The sequence below is a fragment of the Megascapheus bottae genome, chromosome 1 (genome assembly GCF_031878675.1).
Source record: "Megascapheus bottae isolate mThoBot1 chromosome 1, mThoBot2.hap1, whole genome shotgun sequence".
Lineage (NCBI taxonomy): Eukaryota > Metazoa > Chordata > Mammalia > Rodentia > Geomyidae > Megascapheus > Megascapheus bottae.
Window position 1 is genome coordinate 73,385,566 of NC_143509.1, and position 18,956 is coordinate 73,404,521.

Sequence of the window (18,956 nt, forward strand, 5' to 3'; positions counted from 1 at the left end):
TGACTTTAAATTTTTAATCAATTTTAATCTTTCAATAAGGAATATACTCCTTAGCAGACATTGAAGTACCAAGCATGTTTCCTGAAAAGATCTAGACTATCTAACCCTAATCTTTTCTCTTTTTTTTTTGCCATTGTGTCAAGTTTATTTTTATATAACCACATATATGTAAACCATTCCTATTTACCCTGGTTGTCTGAATTTAAATCTATAGGCTTTATTTTTTTCATATATTTTTATTGTAATTAATAGAGGGTTACATTATATTCACCAGATAGAAGGTGCATTAATTCACATAACATTGATACCCTTTCTCATGTCTTGGTCCCCATGTTGGTCGTAGGACTTGAACTTTGGGCCTGGGTGCTGTTCCTGAGCTCTTCAGCTCAAGGCTAGTGCTCTACCACATTGAGCCACAGTACCATTTCTGGGTTTCTGATGATTAACTGGAGATCAGAGACTCATGAACTTTAGTGCCCAGGCTGGCTTTGAACTGTAATCCTCAGATCTCAGCCTCCTCAGTAGCTAGGATTATAGGCATGAGCCACCGTGCCCAGCTATCCAACCCTATTCTTAACTCACCTATTCTTAGTACTTATACATATGTTCATCACTTATTTTATTATAACTAATTCACTATGTGTTACAATCCAGAATATCTTATAGCAAGACAATAATGGTAGATGATAATAATAATAAAGGCAGTCAAAGCTATAACAAATGTAACTGGGAGGGCTATTGAGTATCTTTAGTCTTTGCTATTTTTTTCATGGCATCATGAAGGTTCCTTTAATCTAATGCCAGAATTTACATTGTCTTTGGTTCTCAGGTAACACGACTAACTTTAGCTCAAGCCCTACAAGAGAAACAGATCATCTGGGAAAGCCCAGATTCAAAGGTATGTTTGTCTCTGAATCTTGATTTTTGACAAAATTGTTTTTGTGGCTTAGTCAGGCACTGTTGTGTGAAAATCACAAAAATCTCAGTATCCTACTACAATAAAGATTTATTCTTGCTCATGTCTGTAAGTCTTGGGGTCAGCTGACTAGCTGCGCTTAGTCTCATGTGTGCTTAGTGAGATGCTTCTGCTTACAGTAGCAGATAATAGATGGCCTCTGTTGAGTTTGGCTTATGTCCTACACTGCATGCTGCCATTCTTTTTTTTTTTGCCAGTCCTGGGCTTGAGCTCAGGGCCTGGCACTGCCCTTGGACTTTCTCAAGGCTAGAGCTCTACCACTTGAGCCTCAGCACCACTTCCGGCTTTTTTCTCTGTATGTGGTACCAAGGAATTGAACCCGGGTCTTCATGCATGCTAGGCAAGCACTTTAACCACTAGGCCAAACTCCTGGCCCCTGCATGCTGTCATTCTAATGCCCAGGATGAAGAACTACTGGTGACCCAGAACCATACATATCCTTTTCATAATACAAAGTAAAGGGGGTGACATCCAAACACCAGTCAAATGACAAGCTCCTTTTCTATATTCTAACACAACTATACATATATGTGGTTTATTCAATATTTTGTGATTCTGGGTCCTTTCCCATATGGAATTTAGAATCCACTCATTATATAAAAATTATTTTTTGAGATTTTGAATGACATTGCATTGATTGCCAAGTTGAAAGGATTCACCACTAAATACTGAGTCTTCTCATCTATGGACATTTTATAAGCTGCCAGTTATTTAGATCTTTTAAATATTTCTCACCAATGTTTTCTAGGTGCAGAAAATCATAAAAGTGTTATATTGTTTTCAATTGTTTTTTATTAACATGTAGAAAAACAATAGATTTTTATATAGTGATCTTGTATCCAGCAACCTTGCAAAGTGTGTTATTGCTAGGAGACGTTTTATAGACCATTGGATTTTCTGAATACAGAATGAGATCACCTAAGTATAAAGCTTTCCTTTCTTTCCTTTAAATGCTTTTTTCTTATCTGATTAAACTCATTAGAGCTTCCAGTAAAACACTGTACAAAAATAGTGATAATAAAATCCTTTTCAATTTCTTATCGGAAAATATATTTCACCATTAAGCCTGATGTTATTCATAGATTTTTTTTTCAGAGGTGCTTCTATTCAGTTGAGAATGCTTAGTTCCAGTCCTAGTATTCTTGTCTTTAATTAATACCATATTATGCTTTATTTATCTGCATTTATTAAAAATATTCTTTTATTTTTGTAACATAGAATATGTTTAAGCCATTGACATAAGCATACCATGCCTTTTAAGTTTTAAATTAACTTTTAATTACAGAGATAACCCCCACATAGACATAATACAATTTCCATTGGTGAGGGATATTGCTCTGTACTTTTTTTTAATAACATCTGAGATTTACTATCAAAATAATGCTGAACTCTCCTCTTCAATTTTCTGGAAGAGTTTGTTGAGATTTGCCATTACTTCTTCCTTAAATACTTATTAATATTTACCAACAAAACTATCTGGGCCTCTCTGTGAGAAGATACATATACATTTGCTTTCTTCAATAGGCGTATCTCTATTCGGAGTATTTTGTGTTCCTTAGGGAACTCTAGTGGTTTGTGATTTCTTTGATTTTTTTTTTTTGTTTTTGTTTTTTGTCTGTCCCTACGACTTGGACTCTAGGCCTGGGCACTGTCCCTGAGCTCTTCAGCTCAAGGCTACTACCCTACCCCTTGAACCACAGCCCCACTTCCCGTTTTCTAGTGCTGAATTAGAGATGCTCTTTAGTGCGCAGGTTGGCTTTGAACCATGGTTCTGAGATCTCAGCCTTCTGAGAAGCTAGGATTACGGGCATGTGGTTTGTGTTTTCTAAAGTCTGAGTTATTTAAAATTAGTTAATTCTTAGATTTATTAGTATAAAGTTGTTTATAGTACTATCTTTCTCTATTTTAAAGCCTATGGGCTCTATAAACGTTGCCTCTCTCATTCTTGATATCATGAAAGTATGTTGGGGTTTTGTTTTTCTGTTATTTAGTCAATGTATCTGTAGGTTTATGAATCTTGATCTTGTTTTTGTTTTGGGGGTTTTTTGGTGGTTCATGGGCCTTGAACAGAGATCTCTGTTCTTTACTTCATTTATTTTCACTATGATCTTACTTCATTTCTTTGGATTATGTGTTTTTTTGTTTGTTGTTTGTTGTTTTTGTTTTGGAGGTTTTTTTTGGTAGTTCAGGGGCCTTGAACTTGGCCTGAGCACTGTCACTGAGCTCTTCAGCTCAAGGCCATCACCGTACCCTTGAGCCAAGCCCCACTTCCCATTTTCTAGAGGTTAAGGGTCTCAGTCCTTTTGTGCCCAGGCTGGCTTGGAACCTTGATCCTCAGATCTCAGCCTCCTGAGTAGCTAGGATTACAGCCACTGCACCCAGCTGGATTGTGTGTGTTTAATTAGCTCTTCTGAACTTTGTTTCTTTAAGGTATTAACTTTCATCTTTGTATTTGGAATTGTTTTGTCTTGTTCTTTGTTCCCTTTCCCTTTTTTGTTTTGTTTCCAATTTATTTTTTGTTATCCTATTAGTTATTATTATTATTTTATTAAGTGCTTTGAGGTTAATGGTGTTTACCTTTAACTTATGACTTACTTTCTTTTTTTCTGTGATAATTTTTTTCATATATTTTTTATTGTAATTAATAGAAGGGTTACACTATATTCACCATATAGAAGGTGCATTACTTCACAAACATTGATACCCTTTTTCATATTTTGGTCCCCATTTCCCTCTCCCCACCCCCGCCCCCCATCTTGTTTTCCCCCCTTCCCTATCCTATTTCAAATAACCAAATAAACATATATACAATATATCAGATAACAAGGTAAAATACGGTAACATTATGAAATAACCAAGGGACAGCAAAAGAGATGAGAGAAAACATAGTACATTAAGGACAACAATCACTCATTATATGGCTTTTGTTTCTATATCCTGGAGGTTATGACCTAATTTCTAGTAATCATTTCTTTTTTTTTTTTATTTTGACAGCTTTAGGTTATACTTTTATTTTTTTTGTTTTCTTTTTTTTATTGTAATTAGTAAAAGGGTTACATGATATTTGCCAGATAGAAGGTGCATTAATTCACATACATTGATACCCTTTCACATGTCTTGGTACCCGTTTCCCTCCCCCCCCACACCCCCCACCCGTCTTGGTTTTCCCCCCTTCCCTATCAAATTTCAAATTCCCCTTCAAATTTCAGATTTATAAACTTTTTAAATAGGAAAAAGTTAAGATTATTGTATCACTTCCTTCCTCTACCTCAGGCATTCCAATTACATGTGTAATTGAAGCTATGCCATAGTTCATGTTTATGTTTTTTCCTCTCATTTCAGAATTTTTTTTCCTACATATTCAAGTTCACTGTTTTTTGTGTTGTAATATATATATATGTATTAATTGCACCCAGGGTATTTTGCATTTTACATGGTATAGTTTTCATCTCTAGACTTGTGTGTGTGTGTGTAGGTGTGTGTAAGTATGCATGCGTGTATGTCATTATTAGGGCTTGTGCTCTCACTTGTGATTTTTGCTTACTCTGGCCCTCCTACTTGAGCCATACCTCCAGTCATAGAAATATTATTTGAATCTTTTTTATGTCTTATGCATTAACTTTTTTAAAATTTAATCATGGCCTTGAACTCAGGACCTGGGTGCTGTCCCAGGGCTTCATTAGCTCAAGTCTAGCACTCTATGACTTGAGCTTCAGCTTCACTTTCAGCTTTCTGGTAATTTATTAGAAATAAGAGTGTCACACACTTTTTTGCTTGAGCTAACTTTGAACTGTAATCCTCGTGAGTAATTAGGATTACAGGCATGAGCCATTGGCACTGGCTTCAGGTATTAACTTTTTAAATACCTGGATTATAGCTATTTATTACTGTTGATCATTCTAATATTATATATATATTATTTGTATATATATACAAATTCTAAGTTGGATTCAAATCATTTATTTTTTTCTTCATTTTGTGTAAGAATTTTCTGTGAACTTAATTGTTTTGAGTGCTAGTTGTTTTTTTTTCTAACCTATTCTTGAGTTTTGTTATATAGTATATATAGCTACTCTTTGATATTGACTTCCAAGGTTTCGTAGCTGGAAGCAGAACTGTGTTCAGAGCTCATCGTTTCTCCTCAGATGTAAATCAAATCCATAGAGACTAAGTTAGTTTTGAATGTTAAAAAAAAAGGTAAAACTGCATGTGCAGTGGATATACTCTTGTAATCCTAGTTACTCAAGAGGCTGAGATGTGAGGATCATGGTTCGAATCCAGCCCAAGCACAAAAGTCTGTGAGACTCATATCTCTAATGAAGCATCCAAAAAGGCTGGAAGTGGAGCTGTGGCTCAAATAATGTAGTGTTAGTCTTAAGTATAAAAACTCACAAATAGTGCCCCAGTTCTGAGTTTAAGCCTCAGAATTCACACAGGCAGGGGACACTGGTAAGTAAATATCAGTATTATCATGTATCCCAAAGATACAATTTTGGAATTTTATAACTATTGTATAATAATATCATCTGCTCAGATTATGAGACTGTACATCTTCAGATAATATCTCTGAGCTCACCTTCATTTTCCTTACTGGTTTTGAAAAAACTAAGTATCAGTCCTCTGTCTCTCCATCTCTCTCAGGTCCTCATGTGAAATATATCCCAAAGCCTGACAATAGGCCCTGCTCCATTACTGACTCTGTCAAGTGGTTCCCCACGGAGGAAGCCGTGGAGGGAAATGCCACCAGCCCGCCACAGAACCCCCCCACCAACCTCACTGTGGTCACCGTGGAAGGGTGCCCCTCATTTGTCATCTTGGATTGGGAAAAACCATTAAATGACACTGTCACTGGTAAGATCATGGCACTTGGGCTGTGCCTAACATGAGAAGTTTGATTGTCCTTGAGTTAGGTACCTTGAATCAAGCTGTATCTGAGAAGGACCCAATCTTAGCGGAAATCTGCTGTCCTTAACAGTCCAGCAGCAAAACCTTGGTGGGTTGGGAGCAGGTCACTGTCAATGCTACTGGTTCATTCTAACTTACAGCTCCTCAAATTGTGCTCTTTCTGTCTCCTTTCATAACTCCTTCTCACAGTTGGAAGATATATCTGATCTTCACATGACCAAGAAAATTACAGATAATGTATGAATTACCACTGCATTTGATGTTATTTAAACTACTTTTTCTCTCACCAATCCAACTTCTACATTTACTTAAAGCTTTCAAGTAGGCTAAAAATTACTTCTGTCTTCAGAGAAATTGTAAACGGAGAGGGGGAGTTTCATTCCTAGGCCATTTTCTGCTCATCTCACAAAATTGTACTGCCATCAGTCTAATTCCTCTAAAAAAAGAAAAAGAAGGGTGGAAAATGAAAGCATCTGAGTCATTCTTGGAATTTGTTATGTGGCGGATTGATTGGCATAGTGAACAGAAGTATTAAACAGGAAAATGTGGGTAGAAATAAGCGACTAGCAACCTGAATCTGCCAATTGTCTGATTCTCTGGAATTCCTGCTGCAGGGCCCCTGCCATGTTTCTAACACAGGGAATGAGAAGATGGACTAAGCTGTCAGGATAGTGTACAAGGAGTAGTCCATCAAGTGAGGAATGGGAGTGGGAAGACTGGAATGAATGAAAGGGAAAACAGCTTTTACTTCTCCTTATCCAAAACCATGTAACCTGGGCAGTTTTCTGTTCCTTATTTTATGAATTTCCTTTTCCATGCAAAGCTGGCTTGATTTGGGGGCCATGCAGGGGGAAGAAATCACTGTCTCTGCTCGTAGGGATTTATTCCTAGGGACCCTGCTTCTTTATATGGTTGGTAATACAATTCTAATGCCTAAAATTTATTCTCTTGGTATTTATTATCTATAACATATTGCAATATCTACTACTCTTGACCCATATACTTTTCTAATAAGGAATTCCTGTGATAGTCTAAGGCCTAGTTTCCTTAAAGCCAAATACCCTGTGAATTTTAATTTTCCCTGAAGAGGTTAGATAAACTACAATTAGCTAATCTAATGCATCTAATATATATCCATGTTAATAATGTAGATGTTTAGGTGCAATATTCTAAGAGCATAATGACATAGATTTAAATCCTAGGCTGATAAGATGGTTGATCTTAGATACACAATTACTCTCTTTGAGCTTCCATCTGCTAATTAGTAATAATAATAATAATTTGCATGTTATAATTTTTCCTGGACAAAAGTTAAAATAAGAAATTTGAATATGCAACATAAATGTAAAATTAATATTGGCAAAAAGAGCTTTTTTATGTCAATGAACTTAGCAAACAATACTAGTTGTGCTAAAAACAAATGATAAACTTACAAAGTACAAGTAAAGCATATTTAGAAGCTATAATGTGACAGACATTTTAAATTTAAGATGTCTTCAGGTGTAAAAGAAACTTCTAAAATAATTTTCAAAAATTGATTTTTCTCCATGAGAAGGGGTACCAATGTGTGAGAAGTAATGTACCTACTACCTAGCGAATGTAACTGTAACTCCTCTATACATTACCCTGACAATAAAATATTAAAAATTAAAATTAATGTAACTCAGATTGTGAAAAAAATAAAAGTCATGATAAAGTTTTAAAAAATGATTTTTCAAGGAGATCTTTAACTTTTAAAGATTGATCTAACTTAAATCGATCTTAGTTTCCAGTATCAAGTCTGTGTTTAATACTATTACATGGTTTAATTTTTTAAAATGTCTTAAACCAGAGATAGTTTTGAAGTTTTTTATGCAAAATAAACTAGAGTTTCATATAAATTGTTCTTTCGGTGACTAAACAGCACTTCAGTGTACTACTGGAATCATTAGAGTTTTGTGATCCTGTTTTCAAAGCAGATCTTGGAGTTAAGGAGAAATAAAATAAATACAAGTGCCACTTGTTGAACAAAATCATATAAAATGCTACTAGGTGCCAAATGTTTCACATTTAATCCACACAAGCTACTCTGAGTAGAGATATCATTGACATTGTAAAGATAAAAGTAAAACTAAACTCAAAGCCAGTGACTTGGTTTGTCTCTTCCATTAAAATATAGATTCTAAGCCAGATAGGGACTCATGCCTGTAATCCTGACTACTCAGGAGGGAGAGATCTGAGGATCACAGTTCAAAGCTAGCTCAGTCATGAAAGCCTACCACACTCTTATTCCAATTAACTACCAAAAAAACCAGAAGTGGAGCTGTGACTCAACTGGCAGAACTCAAGCTTTGAGCACAAAAGCTCAGGGAAGTGCCTAAGTCCTAAGTTTAAGCCCCCCAAACAGTACCAAAATATATACTAAAAGAAAAAATATGAATATATGTTTTATATATATATATATATACATATATATATATGGGTTCTGGTTTTTTTTTTTTTAGTGGTTCATAGGGCACTGTCCCTGAACTCTACTGCCCTACCCTGAGCCAAGCCCCACTTCCGTTTTCTAGAGTTTAATTGGAGATAAGAGTCTCAGGTCCTTTTGTGCCTGGGCTGGCTTTGAACCTTGATCCTTGGATCTCAGCCTCCTGAGTAGCTAGGATTACAGGCATGAGCCACCATGCCTAGCCTCTGATTTCTTTTAATTCAATGTTACTTACACTCTTTTTTTTTTTTTTACATTTTATGTACATTTCTTTTTGTAGCATATCTTTTTTCTAGTAATTATTTGTTTGATAAGAAAAGATAAAGTAGACATATTTCAATTTAGTATTCTTCCCTTTACTCCAAAATATGCTTCTAAAATAGAGAAATCTGGAAGATAGGTTGAGATCAAAGAAGAGTCTGAATGAATAACAGCAATACCAACAGTGACCAGATATATTGGCCATTGTTTGCCATTTTACTTTTGGAATTTTGGAAGGGTGATTATACAAAATTGTTCAGAGAAATCCATTCTCCTTTTGTTTTTTAACATAATTATTAAAAATCCTACCCAAATTTTAAAATAGATGACCTTAGTAGGTCTAGTTGAGTAATTCTAGTTTTGAATTTATTTCAATATTCAACTTATCCCTAGGATATCGGTACAATAGCAGAAACTTGCCAGTTCCTGCAGCCTTACTTCCCCTTATCTGATAACTAACTCACAAAAGCTGATTTTGAGAGCAGTGGTGGTGTTTGATTTTAGTTTTCTTGTCATAGAAATCCCAACTGAGAGAAAGGTAAACCAAAACAAATCTTTACATTATATTCCCTTATTTCTAAAGTCTTTGGATGGACAAGTTCACAGAAACATGACTGAAGGTGAAATATAGGCAGACTTTTTATTTAATACAAAGAAATGATATTATAACTTAACATCAGCAGCAAGTTCAAATTGTTTGGTTGACTGCTATCTACTAATGTGGCTTTAAACTGAAAGAAATAATTTGCAATGGCATTACATACAGACTTGGCCCTTTCCCCAACCATTATAGACCCCCTTAGAGACTTTATAATAACATAGTTTCTACTGAAGTACCACCCTTCACACAGTGAGGACTTTCATAAAACTAGGCTTCCCACCAGCAGATAAAAAGAAAAAGAAAAATTCGCAGGTTCTCCCTCCAAAGTAACCACAAGATAATCTCATTGCCAGCCACGAACCCTTCCTCTGCTCTGATACAGGAAAGGCAAAAATAGGCAATGTCTTAAACGCTTTTGAGACCCTTTCCATCTGGTGAATTTCAGTCTCTCATTTGTCTCCATTTGGAAATTGCTAATGTGTAAGATCAACATGTCTCTCAAAAGGTAATTTAAACCACTCCCATTTACATCAGTGACTTTAGTATGGTACTAGCTTCAAGAATAATTATGTCCCCAGTAGATCAAGGGAAAACGTAAACTGTGCAATTCTAAAACATACAATAAGGATTTCTGGCCGTAGCATTTCTCCACCACTCAATATAGAATGAGAAGGGCTAGTCCTGCAGTGCCATAGCTCAGTCAGAATGTGGCTCTCCCTGTCACTTCCCCTTTGCACAAATGACACTGGGAGCACATGGAAAATCAGCCAGGTTAATAGCTCAGAATCACCCCTGGTTAATGTTAGAGGAAGCTGATTAGTAATGGTGACACCAAATGTTCTTTAGTCCTTCCTTGGAAACGTGAGACACGTTTATGGTTTTGGAAGTCAAAAATGAGTAAATTAGATGAGCTAGTTATCCTCATTTATGTCAAACCATTTATCCTAGCAGGGTAATATTGGAAGGAGTTAATGTATACATTTTGATTGCATTATTACAAAACAAACAAACAAAAAGTCATGCATGGGCCTCGTCTGAATTTTATGTGTTCCATGGTCTTCAGATTCTATCAATCTGCTTTCTTTTTTTTTTTTTTTTTTTTTTTTTGCCAGTCCTGGGCTTGAGCTCAGGGCCTGAGCACTGTCCTTGGACTTTCTCAAGGCTAGAGCTCTACCACTTGAGCCTCAGCACCACTTCCAACTTTTTTCTATGTATGTGGTACCGAGGAATCGAACCTGGGTCTTCATGCATGCTAGGCAAGCACTTTAACCACTAGGCCAAACTCCCAGCCCTCTATCAATAAATTCAAATATGGTCACTTTTCCTACCCTTACATCTGTCCAAAGTAAGCTCAGAGCAGCAAAGATAATTTCATCCTTCTACCCTAACTGGTAATATTTTAGAAATCCCCACCTACTCTTACTTGGGGAAATTGTTTAGGGCGTATTTAGAGAAGTATCTCTTTCAAATCATATTGTTCAGTAAAAGCTCTAGGCTGAATTGATTGGCAGACTAGCCCTTGTAACTCATTTTCTCAGAATTGCAGGGGTGAGATGAGGTAATAACACATTCTTACATGCAGTAACAGCAACATTAACAATTTGGGGGCTAGATAATGAGGAACTTTAATTGGCAATCATCTTTTTCTTTTTTCTTTTTTCCCTTTTCCTCCTCATGTATCACTAATCACCTAGTTTCTCTCCCTATTGTCAGTTCCCATTGTGTGTATTTTAAGAAATACTGAATTCAGTATTTCACATAATCAAAAGTGATATGCCACAACATTGATTGTAAGGGTTAATAAAAAGCAAATTTGCACCAAAAGAGAACAATTAAGTCAGTGATGAAATGAACAGAAATGTTTTTTTCCTACTTTTCAGAATATGAAGTTATATCCAGAGAAAATGGGTCATTCAGTGGGAAGAACAAATCCATTCAACTTACAAATCAAACCTTTTCCACAGTAGAAAATCTGAAACCAGATACAAGGTAAGTTCTAGTTTTGTTCCTAATGAACTGTGAGTTGCACTCTCACAGTGCAACAATACTAGTATCATCTTCTCTGTCTTACCAAAGGATCTAGCTTCCATTTTTTTTTTTTTTTTTGCCACTCCCGGACTTGAGGGCTTGAGCTCAGGTTCTGAGCACTGTCCTTGGACTTTCTCAAGGCTAGAGCTCTACCACTTGAGCCTCAGCACCATTTCCGGCTTTTTTCTATGTATGTGGTACCGAGGAATCGAACCCAGGTCTTTGTGCATGCTAGGCAAGCACGCTACCATTAGGCCAAACTCCTAGTCCCTCTAGCTTCCATTTCTATAGGACAACACCAGAGGCCTCTGCAGTCACACTTTGAAAATCTACAAGTTATTGGGTCTAGAAGGGCCAATAAGATGGCCTTATAAGTTAGCAATATAGTTGGCAATATAAAAAAATAGGTGATGGATATCAAATGTCAATGTTAAATATCAAAATTTGAAGAAGGACGTCTCTGGACCAGATATAACTCCAGTATGAATGCATGATGCAAACTAGATTTGAACACCAAAGAATATGGCTCTCATCCTGGGAAGGGCAGGTAAGGAGACAGAAACAATGAAATAAAATGTTAAGTGAAAATTTTTAAGACTTAAAACAACTACATGCTGGTCCTAGCTTATATAACAGTTTATTAATATTATTGTTGCTGTTTGTTCTGGGGACTTTATATGTGACGATAGAGTTGCAGATTTTTATCACTGTTTCATAATAATAACTTCTATACTGATACCAAGGTATTCAGAGTATTGTATAGTTTTGTGGGTTCTTTTAAAATCTAAAATGCCTAACATTTCTTCAGTTTATTTTATTTTATTCCCGAAAGAAAAGACCCTGAAACATTTCTAATAAGATAGCAGCAGACTCCCTAAAGGATTTTTGCCCATAGCTCTCCTCTCTTCTAACTCTTAGTGTCATCTACTGACTGAATTGAATTGGGTACTGAACTGAGTGACTCCCAGGGCAGCGTATTTGGGCTCCGGTAGTAGGGAGTTCTACTGCCTCCCCGCCTGCCCTGGCATTCTTTCTAAAGGAAAAGAAACATCCAATCCATAGTAGTTTTCTCTAACAAACTTTCATCCTCTACTGCAAAAATATTTCTTCCCAAAATGTGGGTTTTAAAAGTCTCTCTTTTGAGCTTGAAGATGGAAATGGGTTAACTTTTAATTTTTGTAATTAGCCAAAATAAACATATTTTAGCTGAAGCTGATACTGGTTCTTTTTAGAGAGGAAAAACAAAGAAGAATGTTTGCAGAAATATATTTGAAGGAAAAACAGCACTTAATTTGGCTTTTTAAATAGGTGGCTTTGTGCTTGCAAAACCGAGGTGGCTTTTCTTGTCAGTTTCCTGCTTTTTAGTCCACTTAATAAAAAGTCATCTTTTGCAGTACAATATTTGAAACTGAAAGATACCCAATTTGTAAAAGTGCATTGTGATCTTTTTCTAAATTAAGCTATCCTTAAAACTTCTCATAGGGAACCTACTAGCTCTTGGTCAAAATGTAGAACACAGTCATTCTGGTGACAGTGTAAGCCCCAGTGTGCTGGTAAAAGGTTTGTATTTCCACTTAACTAACACTTCATAAATACCATCACTCGATAGACTCTCAGGAGCATCCTCAATGCACTTACAAACTAACACAGTGAAGCTCTCTGCAAGAAGAGAGGCAGTTAATAACCAGGTATCCTGCAGAAAGAGCTGAGAGGCCGAGTACATGTGAAAACCTCAAGTAAAGGCACTTCCCAAAACCTGGAGGAATTAAGCCAAGCTTTCTGGAAAAAGGTCTTTCTCATTAGGCAATTGTACGGCTCTTGGAAGAACCTCTTATTTGGGAACAAACCACTTTGCAAAACCACTGATAATTGTCAGTTCTGTGAAGAGAGAAAGTAATAGAGGATGTCTGAAGTGATTTATCTCGTGAAACAGTACTTCTTGACCCAGAAAGTGCTTGAGCTGATCTCCAGGTTTGCTCTAGGTTTGAGAGCCAAAACCATGTAGGTCAGTAGGAAAACCAGAACAGAAAACGAAAACCTAGGTGAGCCATATAGTGACGCTGCGTCCATAAATTGCTTTTGACTCCGTGGCTGTCGTCTGTAATCTGTTTTCAGATGATTTGGATTTAGCAATAGTTTGATAATGTGTTGATGAGCCACTTTCTTCCCAGTAGGCAAAATGGGCTGTGGACACACATAATCACTGCATACTAAAAAGTCCCTCAAATATCACATGTCAGTTCCAATGAGCCTAATTGTCTCTTACTTTCCTGAAAAACTGAAGAACCTGTTGCATATGCCAGACCTACATGTGGTCCCACGATTTCCTATGGAAACTGTACTCTGTCTGGTAATTCAATACAAATCAACTCAATCTGCTCACATACTCTCATTGACCTCTGTTGGCTCAGGATGATTTTGGAGAACAGTTCTTCCTTTAAGACCAAAACCTACCAGAGGCAATGACAGTTCGGTACTTTTGGTTATAGTGCTTGATTTAATAAAATGTTGGCACTGAGAGCTTGCTGGAACAGAGATAGCAATTTCTTTTTCTTTTTTCTTTTTTTTTTTTTTTTGCCAGTCCTGGGCTTGAGCTCAGGGCCTGAGCACTGTCCTTGGACTTTCTCAAGGCTAGAGCTCTACCATTTGAGCCTCGGCACCACTTCCGGCTTTTTTCTATATGTGGTACCAAGGAATCAAACCCGGGTCTTCATGCATGCTAGGCAAGCACTTTAACCACTAGGCCAAATCCCGGCCCCAAACAATTTCTTATAAACTTCGAATCTGGCTGAATGAAACAGACATGTGGAATAGCCATAGTGCCCTTTTCAGGGTATTCCTGTGAGATTCTGTTCTCTTCATATTCTGTACTAACTGTTTAACATCTCTTTCCCATAGACTTTGTAAAAAGAAGTAAAATAAGCGTGCCAAAGCATCGGGCATTTTATTTAGTTTTATTGTAGGTATGGGTAGCAAAAGAGCAATTCCTTCCTTGTTAAAGAAGAAAGAGGTCGACTGTTCAGTTTAGCAACTTTTCATCAGGTAAAAGACGAGCCCTATAAAAGCATGGAATTCACAAGTCTGTGAAGAGAACCGTTCTCTCATATCACTATATACATTTGTATAACATTTTGTTTAAATTCTTTTGTATTCAGGGAGGAGGTAGAAAAAAGTCAGGACATCACTAGAGCATTAGAAGTGCAGCCTAACTCCACACTTTCTAGTCTTCTACCAAAGTGGAGGACCCAGGAAATGGAAACATCCATTCAAGTATAACACACAACTAGTTCACAATCCTATTCACCCTCTGTCTCCAACCTTATTTTTTCTTGTAACAGTATCTGGGAATATTGTCCAAGCTGACCTGAAACTCATTATTCTTCCTACTTTGCTTCCTAAGAGTAGCTAGGATTATGTCACCCTACAGGCTCTTTTCCTGATACGGCTTGTTTTGTAATCAGTATTTGCTAGCCTCTGTCCCCTTGCTCTTTGTATGGATTCCTAAATCTACAAGAACAATACTTTGTACCAGGTGTTAGGAATGCTTAATCTTTCTGTGTCCTTGGAAATGAGCTCACACACTGGTGACTATATTTCTTTTTCATCTTTCAGGTAACCCTTAGGATTTTTGTTTGTTTTTCTTATTCCAGAGTTCTCTACCTCTATCAGAAAGCTTCATCTGAATTGGGCTCAAATATTGCAAGATTATATTAGAGAGTATATCATCTATTCAAACAATTCAAGCCTATATATTTGTTCTATATTTGGGTTAAAATACTGGATTACAAATATGTATGGAAACATGGTATTTCTCTTTCTGAACCTGGCTCATCACATGTAGCATGATAATCTCCAGTTCCATTTTCCTACAAATGACATAACTGCCTCCTTTTTTATGGTTGAAAAATACCATTCCATATGTGCACTTCTGTATCTAATCATTGGTTGGTTGGCACCTAGGCTGGTTCCATGTCCTGGCTATTGTAAATGGCCAAGTACACAGGTATCTCTCTTCTATGTTGATTTATATTCCTTTGAAAATATGTCCAAAAGTGGTATAGCAGGATAATAGTAATTCTATTCTTCGTTTCTTGAGGAATTTCCATACTGATTTTTAAACTGGCTGGATTCCCACCAACATATATGTTTTCCTTCCCCACCCCCACTTCGTCCTGTCCAGCATTTGTTCTTTTGATGACTGCCATTCTGACTGGGTGAGACAGAATATCAGTATTGTTTTGATTTGCTTTACAGCTAAGGATGTTGAACATTTCCTGATTTAGTCATTTGTACTTTTGAGAACTGTTCAGTTTGCTTTCCTGTTTAATTGTCCCATTTATTAATTGGAGTATTTTGGTGCTTATTTATTTATTTTGTTGATCATGAGGCTTGAACTCCGGGCCTGGGCACTGTCCCTGAGCTCTTCAGTTCAAGGCTACCACTCTGCCACTTGAGCCACAGCACCACATCTGGTTTTCTGGTGGTTAATTGGAGGTAAGAGTCTCATGGACTTTTATGGTCAGGCTGGCTTTTAACCACAATCCTCAGATCTCAGTCTTCTGAATAGCTAGCATTACAGATGTGAGCCACCAGCTCCCGGCTTGGTTTATTTTTTAAACTCTATATATTCTGAGTATAGATGGAGTTATTTCTCCAATGAACTGCTTATCAGATTTTTTTCTCCTGCTCTGTTTTTTCTCAATTTTGGATATTCTTTCTGTTGATGCGCAGATTTTGTTTGTGTGCTAATGCTTGGATTTTGGATACTCAGCGTCTGTCTCTTGTTCTTGCTTCATTTTCTCGCTCATGGCACAGCAGTGTCCTGAGTAGCTAGGGTTACAGACAAGAGTTGCCAGCTCCAAGCACAATGTGAAGAAGCTTTAATTTGATGTTATTTCATTTATCAGTTGTTGCTTTTAATCACTGAGCTACTGGGAATCTTATCCTGAAAGTTGTTGCCTATGTTGTATCTCTTCTAACGTTTTCCTTTGGCATTCATGCAGTAATCCCAATGTTTTGGGTCTTACATTAAGATCCTGTGATTCACTTTGAATTGATTTTAGTACAGGATGAGAAGCAAGGATTCAGTTTTAGTCTAGACCTTATTGGTGGCTTGCTATTTTTTTAAATGTTTTTATCAGAAAGATGTACATGATTTTATACTGTGGCTCACCCCCAAATTCAGGCTGAAGTCTAACCTCCAAATGAATTATTTAGAGCATTTATAGGTAGGGCCTGTGGAAAGTAATCTGGATTAGTTTATTAGGGTGGAGTCACCATGTTTGACCACGCTACTAGTAGCTTTGTAAATAGGACAGACAGACACACATAACACACCCTGCCTCTTGCCAAGTACTGCTCTACACTCCAAGACTCTGCCAACATGAAAACCAGCGCCAAATGTAGTCCTAGATCTTATACTTCCACAAGTAACACAAAACAGACTAGTACAGCTTTAAAACTCAAATACTACAAAAGTAGTTCTCTCCCATTATTAAACTGTTTCCCAGATGCAAACTTATGAATATTTGAGGCCATACTACAAATGGAGCTGAAGTGTAAATAACTGAAAAGACAAAAGACAACTCCAGCAGTCAGATGTGGCATGTGCTCAGGCTGTTGGCGAGGGCCTGGAATGCATATGGAATGCAGTTCTACTGGACTCACCCTCCAGATGTGACTTTTTCTCCTTCGTATTTTCAGTTCACCAGTTTGGTGAAGTTGTGTAGCTATGCACACACAGGCAAGTGATGTTGATTTTTGAGTGCGATATTGACTTTAGTTTTGAAGCCATCTGGTCTTAGGAAGAATCTAATCTTTTCTTTTCTTTTCTTTTTTGCCAGTCCTGGGGCTAGAACTCAGGGCACTGTCCTTGGGCTTTCTTAAGGCTAGAGCTCTCCCACTTGAGCCACAGCACCACTTCCGGCTTTTTCTATGATTGTGGTACCAAAGAATCGAATCCTAGTCTTTGTGCATATTAAGCAAGCATTCTACCACCAGGCCAAACTCCTGGCCTGAAGAATCTATCTCTAGAAAACATTCCATGTAAAACATCCCATGTGTATGCGATTTAGATGAATAAGTGTTTTTACACCAATGATTTCTTGGGATACATTTCTTAGGATAATGTATCTTTATTATCCAGTTTACAAAATGCTTTCACACATATTCACACATTAAATCTATGAAGATAAACTCCCATTACGCAAAGTTTTCGTTTGGAAAAGCAAAGACAATAAGTAATAGTAGTTATGACCCACACTGTTCCCAGCTAAACATTAGAATATATCATGGGATCTGTATTTTACATGATTTTTTTGTGGAGGGAGGAAGGTCATGGGGCTTGAACTTGGCCTGGATGCTGTCCCTGAGCTCTTCAGCTCAAGGCTACCGCTCTACTTTTGAGCCAAGTCCCATTTCCCATTTTCTAGAGCTTAACTGGAAATAAAGAGTCTCAGGTCCTTTTGTGCCTGGGCTGGCTTTGAACCTTGGTCCTCACATCTCAGCCTCCTGCATAGCTAAGATTACAGGCATGAGCCATTGCTCCGAGCTTGTATTTTACATATTTTAAATGCATATAAAATGATGGCGGCATTAGACAATGTATGATAAATACTTAAATGTGTTTTCTATTGTTACAGCACAGCAATGCCATTTAAATTAGATTTTAAATGGTTAAGAGACTGACTTCTTGAACACCAAGTACTTGCATTTTTTGGTGCCATCTATTCTAAATTGAGAACTTCTTGTTTTTCACTTGTTTATAATGCATCTTTTTTGTGTTCACTATTTTATTACAAAGTTATCAAAAAATGTAAATAATTTGTCTTTCAAAAACCTTGTACAAATCTACTTCTCACATTAGCTTACTTGAGCTTATTTTATTTTGACTGTCTTGGGCTTAAGCTCAGGGCCTGAGGACTGTCCTTGGATTTTCCTCAAAGCTAGAGCTCTACCACTTGAGCCTTAGCACCACTTCTGGCTTTTTCTAAGTATGTGGTACCAAGGAATCGAACCCAGGTCTTGGTGCATGCTAGGCAAGCACTCTATCACTAGGCCAAATTCCTGGCCCTTGAGCTTATTTTAAATCCAATGGTTTTATTACTACGTAAATCAATTTTAGGCATATAGCAAATTACTTGATGAAGTTTCTTGAAATAATTTGTTCAGTTTATGCATTTTAGTTAAACTGGTCAAATACTCAACAATTTAATGAGTAGTTCTCCAGAAGTATAATTACTTAGAACTCCAAAGGATCTGGTTTGTGTCCTTTGTTGTTGTTGTTGTTAATAGTTAAGCCAGATGCCGATGGCTCATGCCTGCAATGCTACTAAGCTACTCAGAATACTGAAATCTGAGGACTGCAGTTCAAAGCCAGCCTGGGCAGAAAAGCCCCATTGACTCTTGTCTCAAATTAATCAGCAAAAAATGGTAGAAGAGGAGATGTGGCTTAAGTGGTAGAGTACCAGCCTTGAGCAGAAAAGGAACAGCTCCCTGGTCCCAAGTTCAAACCCCAGTACTAGCCCACACATAATATTACATTCACACAGACATAGTTACGGGCCTGCTCAGTATTAAACTGAGGAAGACTAGTTTCAATCAGGGCATGACCAGACCACTGTTCTGGCCCCATGGCTTCCTGTCATCTACAACAAACCTGATATCCAAGAGATACATTTGGCCTTGAAAAACACCTTTTTCACGGACATCTATTCTCA

General features: G+C 37.1%; 1 protein-coding gene across 1 annotated transcript in view; it reads left to right on the plus strand.

Moving 5' to 3' along the window:
- Window positions 1-18,956, plus strand: part of Abi3bp (ABI family member 3 binding protein) — a 202,063-nt gene that overhangs the window by 176,607 nt on the left and 6,500 nt on the right. Inside the window, exons 54-56 of the mRNA XM_090347240.1 lie at window positions 830-898; window positions 5,618-5,827; window positions 11,091-11,199. Coding sequence (XP_090203366.1) covers window positions 830-898; window positions 5,618-5,827; window positions 11,091-11,199 — 388 coding nt within the window. The remainder of the gene's footprint in view (window positions 1-829; window positions 899-5,617; window positions 5,828-11,090; window positions 11,200-18,956) is intronic.